The sequence below is a fragment of the Engraulis encrasicolus genome, unplaced genomic scaffold (assembly GCF_034702125.1).
Source record: "Engraulis encrasicolus isolate BLACKSEA-1 unplaced genomic scaffold, IST_EnEncr_1.0 scaffold_63_np1212, whole genome shotgun sequence".
NCBI classification, from domain to species: Eukaryota; Metazoa; Chordata; class Actinopteri; order Clupeiformes; family Engraulidae; genus Engraulis; species Engraulis encrasicolus.
The window spans coordinates 375,001-387,333 of NW_026945961.1; the positions used below are offsets into that span (position 1 = coordinate 375,001).

The 12,333-nt window shown below is 47.2% G+C and overlaps 1 protein-coding gene across 1 annotated transcript in view; it reads left to right on the forward strand.

Moving 5' to 3' along the window:
• The window catches only part of spata20 (spermatogenesis associated 20), a 36,316-nt gene extending 27,112 nt beyond the window's left edge, over positions 1–9,204 (forward strand). Inside the window, exons 10-12 of the mRNA XM_063193894.1 lie at positions 4,408–4,623; positions 5,728–5,920; positions 8,945–9,204. Of these exons, the coding sequence (XP_063049964.1) occupies positions 4,408–4,623; positions 5,728–5,920; positions 8,945–9,117 (582 nt within the window). The 3' untranslated portion in view covers positions 9,118–9,204. The remainder of the gene's footprint in view (positions 1–4,407; positions 4,624–5,727; positions 5,921–8,944) is intronic.
• The last annotated feature ends 3,129 nt before the right edge of the window (positions 9,205–12,333 follow it).

Sequence of the window (12,333 nt, forward strand, 5' to 3'; positions counted from 1 at the left end):
GATTTATGAATTAATTACACACGAGGAAAACCTGCTACTGCACATGTGCGCACCAGAGCTGGTCTGGATTTTTTTTTGCATTTAGAAAATGAATTGCTTGTTTTCAGAGAACTGCCTGCTTGTACTACCTGCTTGTTTTCAGAGAAATAGCAAGGCTGTGGTAAAACAGACTGTACTTAGGTACATTCAGTCAAATGTTGTCTAGTATCGGAAAAATTCAAGGAGAATTTCATATCTCAAGATAGTACAAAAGAATAGCATAGAATAGTCCCTGTTCTGACATGCCATGTGATGCGGTGGTTTCCACTGAGCGTTTGACTGCTGCTTTTCTGTCCGTTATTTGGCTAATTAATGATTATTTTGCCTGCGCCTGCCTCGGAATGGCTATTTATTTTACTGTGTGTTTACTCTCAGTCCAATCCAATCCAACCGAAACATTCATTTAGAAAATCACAACTCACTCAGGGGTGTTGTAGTACGCTTCATGTGGCATTTTGAAAATCCCATTTCTGTTGTTCTTTGATTGCGGAAACACAAAGGGAGCGCTGTTTATGTTTGGGTATCGTCTTTTCCTAGCCTGGCGAGCTAGACTAAAACATTAAAATTTTAGTCTGGAATCTTACTTTTCAGATAGCTGAGGTCTCTGGGTGGGAACGAAACAGATGTTGTTATTGTTCAATGCCCCTGTACTGTCTTGGGCAGTGCAGTGACCACTCAAACGACCCCTTTCCCTAGCCGCACACATCCTTCCATGGGTGCCTGTGGCGAAGGGGAGTAGAGTTGCCCAGCCAAGACTCGAACCCGGACTTTCTGGGGTAGGAAACCGGGGCTCTAACCAGGCTCATTGGCGTGACAGTCAGAACACTCCATCACACTGTCGCAAGTATAGGGGGGGTAAGGTATCACCGATTCCAAAGGCCCAAGCATGGGTGTAATTTTAGGTGTGGATGGTGGGGACATGTCCATACCGCTTTTGAGAGTAACATAGCTTGTCCCCACCACTTTTTCACAAATACAATGTAAAAAAAATAGCTAACTTGGACAATTTGCCATTGTAATGTCCCCACCAGTTTCCAAGCCAAACCTACACCTTTGGGCCCAAGCACTGACAGCACTGATAGGGGCCCTTAAGGGGGCCCAACATTTGAGTCTTTCATGGGGCCCAACATTTCTGGCGTCGCCCCTGCATCCTGCTGTGTTCACCCTCCTACTAAAGCATCAAAGATTCAAACAAGAGCGGTTGTAATTGGTGGGCCAGGGTTGAGGGGCGGGGGTTGTGATTGGTGGGCCAGGGTTGAGGGGCGGGGGGTTGTAATAGGTGGGCCGGGGGTGAGGGGGGGGGGGTTGTAATTGGTGGGCCAGGGTTGAGGGGCGGGGGTTGTGATTGGTGGGCCAGGGTTGAGGGGCGGGGGGTTGTAATAGGTGGGCCGGGGTTGGTGCCTGTTGTGGCCTGAGAAGCAGACAGGGGGGACAAAGGGGTCACTTGTCCCGGGCCCAGGGAGAGAGGGGGCCCAGAATGGACCCTCATTACATTGTATTGATTGGGTTTGGGGTCCTGTCAGGGCCCTGCCAGAGCTGTCAGCAGCCCTGATTGTGACAAGCATACAAGACCCAGGACTAGACCAAGTCACTAGACCAAGAGTTTTTCCACTATGCTCCAGATTACTCCGCTATTGTGTAGAGATGTACAGGATCCAAGATCCGGTTCCGGATCCGGCAGGATAATAGGGTTTCTTCAGACTATCCGGATCCGGTTCCAGGTTCCAGGATCCAGGATCCGGTAGCCGAGGTTTTTAAGTCAAAATAGTTTGAGCCAACGTGATAAAAAGGGCCCACGTGTGCGAGTAGGCTATGTGTTTCAACCCTTTCGTAGGATCCGGTATCCGGTTCCGGATCCGGCAGGATCTTAAGCAGTGGATCCGGTATCCGGCAGGATCCTAAAAATCAGGATCCGGTGCATCTCTACTGTTGTACTCAAAATAAAACACATCAGTTCCACACTTTATATTTCCGTTACTTGGGAAATATCAGTGAACAAAAGTTTTCATAACAGAAACCAATGGGATTTATAGGATAGTACTTGACCACAAGGGAATATGAAGTCTATTTGATACAGCAAAGCTGTTCTAGCAAAATGTAGATACTGACCTTTAGAGAAACAAAAAATGAGTTCACAGTTTTATCTGTTTGGTTCACTACTATATATATGCTGTAATAATTCATCAACTTTGTTGAATAGCTTTTTCTCTCTGCTCTCTACTTTTAAGCCCAATACCACAAAGCTACCACTCTGTCATGCCATACATTGTATGCTATGTTCTGGGGTCCCCAAACTTTACCATGACAAGGCCCCCCATATACCACATTCCAACCAAGGGGTCCACGGCCCCCAATTTTAAAACCACTGTTATGCTATGCTATGCTATGCTATGCTATGCTATGTTACAGTATATCACGAAAGTGAATACACCCCTCACAGTTTTGCAGATTTTTGAGTATATCTTTTCATAGGAAAGCATTACAGAAATTTCACTTTGACACAATGATTAGTGACCTTTTAACAATATATTTAACCGCTTAAATTTCTTGTTCACTCAGAAAAAAGCAAAATACAGCCATTAATGTTTGAACATGTACTCACAAAAGTGAGTACACCCCAGATTAAAATCCGGTAGAGAAGGGGCTATGTTGGCTCGAATCGTCCCGAAATGAAACGAAATGAAAAAGGATGACAAGGGAGGTCATCAGTGTGCGTTTCAACCTTTCTTTGCATTGAACTTTTACATTTTGAGTCTGCATCTGGCTTAAATAGATTGGTGTGAGATTTGAATGCAATCCTATGGAGAATATCATGATCTGCTTCAGTAGTCACAGTGCATGTTGACATGTATGTTTCTTTTAGGTGTATTTCAGATTGCCAATGTTGACAGCATTCATGCATCCCCAAACCATGTCAGTCCCACTACCTTGCTTGGCTTATGAGACGATACACCTTTTTTGTAAAACTCACTTGTTTACCACCACACATGCTTGACACCATCTAAAGCAAATTTGTTTATCTTGGTCTCAAGAGAGATGAACAGACCAAGGATATGGATCACTGGAACCATGTCGTGTGATCTGAGGAGACCAAGATAAAACATTTTTGCTTAGATGGTGTCAAGCATGTGTGGTGGTAAACAAGTGAGTTTTACAAAAAAAGGTGTATCCTATCAAAAGCCAAGCCTGGTAGTGGGACTGACACGGTTTGGGGATGCATGAATGCTGTCAACATTGGCAATCTGAAATACACCTAATGGAAACATGCATGTCAACATGCACTGTGACTACTGAAGCAGATCATGATATTCTCCATAGGATTGCATTCAAATCTCACACCAATCTATTTAAGCCAGATGCAGACTCAAAATGTAAAAGTTCAATGCAAAGAAAGGTTGAAACGCACACTGATGACCTCCCTTGTCATCCTTTTTCATTTCGTTTCATTTCGAGACGATTCGAGCCAACATAGCCCCTTCTCTACCGGATTTTAATCTGGGGTGTTCAAACATTAATGGCTGTATTTTGTTTTTTTCTGAGTGAACAAGAAATTTAAGCGGTTAAATATGTTGTTAAAAGGTCACTAATCATTGTGTCAAAGTGAAATTTCTGTAATGCTTTCCTATGAAAAGATATACTCAAAAATCTGTAAAACTGTGAGGGGTGTATTCACTTTCGTGATATACTATATGTTATGTTATGTTATGTTATGTTATGTTATGTTATGTTATGCTATGCTATGTTATGTTATGTTATGTTATGCTATGTTATGTTATGCTATGCTATGCTATGCTATGCTATGCTATGCTATGCTATGCTATGTTATGTGACGTTATGTGATGTTATGTGACGTTATGTGACGTTATGTTGCATTATGTTAATATAAGCCAGTATGGTTATGATGTAGACATCAGTAGATCATGACAGCTGAGCTATATTATTTTCTGTGTTTGGCACTGCATTGAATATGAATAATGTAATATGTAATGTAATATTGATGAGGATTGTATATGTAATGTAATGTAATATTGATGAGGATTATGACGGTATATTTTCAGGAGATTTTCTTGCCTGATTTCAGGCTTGACAGAGTTTGCAAAAATAAAAACATTGATAATAATTAGCCATTGCGTTATTCTTATCTCAGAAAGTGTTACAGGTTCAGGGTTGTCTTCTACTTTGTACTATCAGGCTTGAATAATGGTCATACACAGGCTATTAAATGTTTGAATAATGTGTCACAGTAGGCCTACGTTACGTCACTATGCGGTATCTTGTCGTCGTCGTTAGAGCAGGGGAAAAAGTTCAGGCTCAGGATTTTTTTTTCACTATCACCCCTGTATTTTCCTCGTGGGGTTCTCTCTCCAGTCTGGGGGCTTCTACAGTGCAGAAGATGCCGATTCGCTGCCGACGTGGGAGTCGAGTGAGAAGCGGGAGGGGGCGTTCTGCGTCTGGACCGCGGCCGAGATCCGAGAGCTGTTGTCTGAGATCGTAGAAGGGGCGTCGGGGGGAGGAGTCACCAGAGCGGATATCTTCATGCACCACTATGGAGTCAAGGAACAGGGCAACGTGCAGCCAGAACAGGTACACACACACACACACACACACACACACACACACACACACACACACACACACACACACACACACACACACACACACACACACACCACTATGGAGTCAAGGAACAGGGCAACGTGCAGCCAGAACAGGTGCACACACACACACACACACACACACACACACACACACACACACACACACACACACACACACACACACACACACACACACACCACTATGGAGTCAAGGAGCAGGGCAATGTGCAGCTGGAACAGGTACACACACACACACACACACACACACACACACACACACACACACACACACACACACACACACCACTATGGAGTCAAGGAACAGGGCAACGTGCAGCCAGAACAGGTACACACACACACACACACACACACACACACACACACACACACACACACACACACACACACACCACTATGGAGTCAAGGAGCAGGGCAATGTGCAGCTGGAACAGGTACACACACACACACACACACACACACACACACACACACACACACACACACACACACACACACACACACACACACACACACACATACACACACACAGCCACTGTCCACCTCATCAATGCATCGGTTCGGGTATGGGAGGCACAGCACGATACCGCTGAACTTAAAGTGATACTGTCCCATTTTTGGAAATACGCTTATTTACACCTCCCCTTGAGTTAAATAGTAGGGTTTTACCGTTCTCCTGTACTTTCCAGTTATGGCAGTGCAAATTTTATCTCCAAGCTAGCAGTTAACATCGAGTCCTATGAGACCAGTTAGCCGCCAGCTGGTCTCATAGGACTCAATGTTAACTGCTAGCATGGAGGTGAAATTTGCTCTGCCATACCCAGAGAACGGTTTAAAGTACAGGAGAACGGTAAAACCCTATTACCTAACTCAATGAGGGGTGTAAAATAAGCTTATTTCCAAAAATGGGACAGTATCACTTTAAGGACCAATCCGATGTGTGTGTGTGTGTGTGTGTGTGTGTGTGTGTGTATGTGTCTGTGTGTGTGTGTGTGTGTGTGTGTGTGTGTGCGTGTGTGCCCGCGTGTGCGTGTGCGTGCGTGCCCGCATGTGTGTGTGTGTGTGATGGCAGGATCCCCACGGGGAGCTGCTGGGCCAGAACGTGCTGATCGTCCGCTACTCCGCTGAGCTGACCGCCGCCCACTTCGGCCTGCAGGTGGAGCAAGTTCACCAGATCCTCGCCAGCTGCCGACACAAGATGGCCGCCGTCAGGAGAACGCGGCCGCCACCGCACCTGGACACCAAAATGCTAGCCTCCTGGAACGGTAGACGCACACACACACACACACACACACACACACACACACACACACACACGTCGCACGCACGCACAGACATACCTGGACTCATAAATGCTAGCACCTTGGAACGGTAGGAGCACACACACACACACACACACACACACACACACGTAGCACTCACGCACACACACCTGGACACCAAAATGCTGGCCTATTGTAATGGTAGGAGCACACACACACACACACACACACGCGCACACACACAGACACAGATACACACACACACACACGCGCACACACACAGACACACACGTCGCACGCATGCACACACACACACACACACACACAATTACCTGGGTAGAGGGGGGCGGAGGGGGGGTGCACCCATTCAGAACCATGGGGTACAAAGACAACAACACACACACACACACACACACACACACACACACACACACACACACACACACCTGGACTTCAAAATGCTGTGGACACAGTAGGATGCCCCCCTCACACACCCCCACCCCTCCTCATCTATGGATCTGTGCCAAAGCGCTAATTTGAAAGGATGGCCATTTTTATAGTCAATATGCCGTTTCTGAGCGGCCCCAATTAAGCCTGGGCTGTGTCAGCAGAGGAGATAGAAGGGGATGTTTAGTTACATGCAGTAGTGATCCAATACCTACCCATCTGGCCGACTCTCAGATGGATTACAACACTGGGTAGTGTAATATTACAACACTGGGTAGTGTAATATTACAACACTGGGTAGTATAATATTAAGCTGCATGACATCATAAAATCATATCGGGGGCCGGATAAAACGACCTCAAGGGCCGCAAACAGGCCTCGAGACAGGTTCCCCACGCCTGCACTACAGGCCTGGAGACAGGTTCCCCACGCCTGCACAGGCCTCGAGACAGGTTCCCCACGCCTGCACAGGCCTCGAGACAGGTTCCCCACGCCTGCACAGGCCTCGAGACAGGTTCCCCACGCCTGCACAGGCCTCGAGACAGGTTCCCCACGCCTGCACAGGCCTCGAGACAGGTTCCCCACGCCTGCACAGGCCTCGAGAACAGGTTCCCCACGCCTGCACAGGCCTCGAGACAGGTTCCCCACGCCTGCACAGGCCTCGAGACAGGTTCCCCACGCCTGCACAGGCCTCGAGACAGGTTCCCCACGCCTGCACAGGCCTCGAGACAGGTTCCCCACGCCTGCACAGGCCTCGAGACAGGTTCCCCACGCCTGCACAGGCCTCGAGACAGGTTCCCCACGCCTGCACAGGCCCCCCCCCAGGTTCCCCACGCCTGCACAGGCCCCCCCCCAGGTTCCCCACGCCTGCACTACATTGAGGTCTTTATGCCTCGTTTTCATGTTAAACTCCAGTGGAGGCGCATAACTGTAACCGGACACCACTTTTGGATGGATGTAGTGTCTTTTTTCCCCAAAGTCTTCGTTTTAGAGTAGAGCCAAGTAGAGTAGCCTACTGTTACTAATCCCAAAGGAAATGAAGGTGTCTGACATCTTACATAAATACACAAATACAAAACAAAACATACATGAAAACATCTGTCTGTATTTCTACCCAGGTCTGATGTCATTTCTACCCAGGTCTGATGTCATTTCTACCCAGGTCTGATGCTGTCTGTATTTCTACCCAGGTCTGATGTCATTTCTACCCAGGTCTGATGCTGTCTGTCTGTATTTCTACCCAGGTCTGATGCTGTCTGTCTGTATTTCTACCCAGGTCTGATGCTGTCTGTCTGTATTTCTACCCAGGTCTGATGCTGTGTGTCTGTATTTCTACCCAGGTCTGATGTCATTTCTACCCAGGTCTGATGCTGTCTGTCTGTATTTCTACCCAGGTCTGATGTCATTTCTACCCAGGTCTGATGTCATTTCTACCCAGGTCTGATGCTGTGTGTCTGTATTTCTACCCAGGTCTGATGCTGTCTGTATTTCTACCCAGGTCTGATGCTGTCTGTCTGTATTTCTACCCAGGTCTGATGCTGTCTGTCTGTATTTCTACCCAGGTCTGATGTCATTTCTACCCAGCTCTGATGTCATTTCTCCCCAGGTCTGATGCTGTCTGTATTTCTACCCAGGTATGATGTCATTTCTACCCAGGCCTGATGCTGTCTGCATTTCTACCCAGGTCTGATGCTGTCTGTCTGCATTTCTACCCAGGCCTGATGCTGTCTGTCTGTATTTCTACCCAGGTCTGATGCTGTCTGTCTGCATTTCTACCCGGATCTGATGCTGTCTGTCTGCATTTCTACCCAGGCCTGATGCTGTCTGTCTGTATTTCTACCCGGATCTGATGCTGTCTGTATTTCTACCCAGGTCTGATGTTGTCTGTCTGTATTTCTACCCAGGTCTGATGTCATTTCTACCCAGGTCTGATGTTGTCTGTCTGTATTTCTACCCAGGTCTGATGCTGTGTGTCTGTATTTCTACCCAGGTCTGATGTCATTTCTACCCAGGTCTGATGTTGTCTGTATTTCTACCCGGATCTGATGTCATTTCTACCCAGGTCTGATGCTGTCTGTATTTCTACCCAGGTCTGATGCTGTCTGTCTGCATTTCTACCCGGATCTGATGTCATTTCTACCCGGATCTGATGTTGTCTGTAATTCTACCCGGATCTGATGTTGTCTGTCTGTATTTCTACCCAGGTCTGATGTCATTTCTACCCAGGTCTGATGTCATTTCTACCCAGATCTGATGCTGTCTGTCTGTATTTCTACCCAGATCTGATGCTGTCTGTCTGTATTTCTACCCAGATCTGATGCTGTCTGTCTGTATTTCTACCCAGGTCTGATGCTGTCTGTCTGTATTTCTACCCAGGTCTGATGTCATTTCTACCCAGGTCTGATGCTGTCTGTATTTCTACCCAGGTCTGATGTTGTCTGTATTTCTACCCAGGTCTGATGTCATTTCTACCCAGGTCTGATGCTGTCTGTATTTCTACCCAGGTCTGATGTCATTTCTACCCAGGTCTGATGTCATTTCTACCCAGGTCTGATGCTGTCTGTCTGTATTTCTACCCAGGCCTGATGCTGTCTGCGTTTGCGCGTGCGGGAGCGGTGCTGGGAGACAAGACGCTGTTGAAGAGAGCTGAGGAGGCCGCCCACTTCCTCCAGCAGCACCTCTGGGACCCGGAACAGCGGAACATGCTGCACTCCTGTTACCGTGGAGACGAGATGGAGGTGGAGCAGATGTAAGCTAATGCACAAGTTAGCAAGTTAGCAATGCAGTGACATTAGCAGTTGTAAGCTAATATAGAAGTTAGCAATGCAGTAACATTAGCAGTTGTAAGCTAATGCACAAGTTAGCAATGCAGTGACATTAGCAGTTGTAAGCTAATGCACAAGTTAGCAATGCAGTAACATTAGCAGTTGTAAGCTAATGCACAAGTTAGCAATGCAGTGACAATAGCAGTTGTAAGCTAATGCAGAAGTTAGCAATGCAGTGACATTAGCAGATGTAAACTAATGCAGAAGTTAGCAGGTTAGCAATGCAGTGACATTAGCAGATGTAAACTAATGTAGAAGTTAGCAAGTTAGCAATGCAGTAACATTAGCAGTTGTAAGCTAATACACAAATTAGCAATGCAGTGACATTAGCAGTTGTAAGCTAATGCAGAAGTTAGCAATGCAGTGACATTAGCAGTTGTAAGCTAATGCAGAAGTTAGTTTTTTTGACATTCATCGCCTACGTCTGCTGGTGCAGATTTGAAATATCCCAATAGACGTTAAGTTGTGAGCATCTTCACTTCTTGATGGGGTCTGATTGCGTTCCACAAGATGTTTTTTTGAAATGTAAACAAACACCTGCCCCCATTACAATGGCCAGGATCTCAAAAGGCTGAAGAAAAGAAAAACAATTCTCAGGTACTGCCAAGTCCAGTCCAGGGTCGTGTGAGCATTACACCTGTGTGTTGGCGTTGACTGGCGTTGGTTGTAGCATCTTGATGGGATCTGATTTCGTTCCACATTTCATCCAAAAGGCTTCTTGAAGTGTCCTTCTACTATTTCTGGAAGTGTGTGCTGAATCCCCAACTCCCCTCAACTTAAATAATTGAGTTTTGCTTCTCTCCTGCTCTTCTCTGAGTCTGGTAATATTACTTCTAGTTCCGAGCTAGCTCAGGGGTTCCCAAACTTTACCATGACAAGGCCCCCCATACACCACTAGATTCCAGCCAAGGCCCCCATATACCACTAGATTCCAGCCAAGGCCCCCCATATACCGCTAGATTCCAGCCAAGGCCCCCATATACCACTAGATTCCAGCCAAGGCCCCCCATATACCACTAGATTCCAGCCAAGGCCCCCATATACCACTAGATTCCAGCCAAGGCCCCCCATATACCGCTAGATTCCAGCCAAGGCCCCCCATATACCACTAGATTCCAGCCAAGGCCCCCCATATACCACTAGATTCCAGCCAAGGCCCCCCATATACCACTAGATTCCAGCCAAGGCCCCCCATATACCGCTAGATTCCAGCCAAGGCCCCCATATACCACTAGATTCCAGCCAAGGCCCCCATATACCAGTAGAGTCCAGCCAAGGCCCCCCATATACCGCTAGATTCCAGCCAAGGCCCCCCATATACCGCTAGATTCCAGCCAAGGCCCCCCATACACCACTAGATTCCAGCCAAGGCCCCCATATACCAGTAGATTCCAGCCAAGGCCCCCCATATACCGCTAGATTCCAGCCAAGGCCCCCCATATACCGCTAGATTCCAGCCAAGGCCCCCCATATACCACTAGATTCCAGCCAAGGCCCCCATATACCACTAGATTCCAGCCAAGGTCCCCCATATACTGGTAGATTCCAGCCAAGGCCCCTCATATACAGGTAGATTCCAGCCAGGCCCTCCACATACAAGTAGATTCCAGCCAAGGCCCCCCACATACCGGTAGATTCCAAACAAGACCCTCATATACCAGTAGATTCCAGCCAAGGCCCCCATATACCACTAGATTCCAGCCAAGGCCCCCCATACACCACTAGATTCCAGCCAAGGCCTATGGACATGGACCATGTCACACTATGTTTTCAGTGCGCCCCCTTTCACTACCATAGTCTTTGTCTATGTGTCAGAGCCCATTGGGATATACACTATATGGTAAAATAACGATAATAGTCGTAATGTTGAATAGATTATAATTCAGTCCGTATTGTTCATCTTACATGTATTTTTGTTTATTTTAGCATACATTAAGTATTCAATTATTTATTTTGTTCTTCCTCCAACTTGCTGCGGAGCCCCTAGCAACCCCGCATGACCACCCAGGGGTCCCCGGCCATTACTTTTTGAAAGTCACTGAGCTAGCGTGCAGACCGCCAACAGCTTTTGCCGGGCCCAGGAAAGAGACTCTGAATGGGGCCCCAGAGGCGATTCTAGGGTCATGTGGGCCCCAAGCGAAAATGCAAAATAATGAACATTTGAACCAAAATCGCCACAACTGTGGTAAAGTGTGGGCTGTTATCCACTATCTAGGGGCTTGGGGTCCCCAAGCGGCTGCCTGCCTGCCTTGCCTGGTGGCAAGATGCGCCTCTGTGGGGCCCCCATGCATTACATACAATGTAATGAAAACCCCCTCTTTCCCTGGGCCCGGGACAACAGACCTCTTTGCTCCCCCTCCTCTTCCATGGTAGCATGTATCATTGAACCAAATGAAAGGTTTCCCGCTCAATTGGGCTGCTTAGAATGGCTGTGTGTAGGTAAAAATGACATTTTGCAGGAACACCCGCCCAATTTTGCACATAGAAATCAATAGAATTGGGTGGGGTTTATAGTGCTTCCAGGCAAGTTTTGAGCATTTTCTGGGCTGGAAATCATCAGTCTCATCTGGCAACCCTGGGTTCCAGCGATCAGCCAGATAATCAAGGAGGCAAAGAGCGGAAACAACACTCTGTCGGTCGTCTGGCTGGATCTAGCTAAAGCCTACCCAAGTGTACCTCAGCAGCTCATCCAAAAGGCACTGGAGCACTACCTAGCACCACCAGAGGTGGCGCTGCACCTACCAATGACACTGGAGCACTACCTAGTACCACCAGAGGTGGCGCACCTAGTAATGGCGCACATGGATAGGATGAGTATGAGATTCACAGTGGGGAACTTTACCACCAAGTGGCAAAGACTCGAGAAGGGCATCATTACATTACATTACATTACATTACATTGCAATTGGCAGACGCTTTATAACCAAAGCGACTTTCAAAAGAGGACATAATCAAGCCAACATCACAAGCAAATACAAAGTGCACAGGAGATATACAGAACAACAAGTGCAGTTGCAAAGAGTAAATAAAGAGTACACACACACACACACACACACAAACTAAACTGAACTAAACATCATTTCAGTGGTCCTGTTCGTGGCTGCAATGAACCTGCTACTTGAGGCAGGAGGGACACAGTGTAAA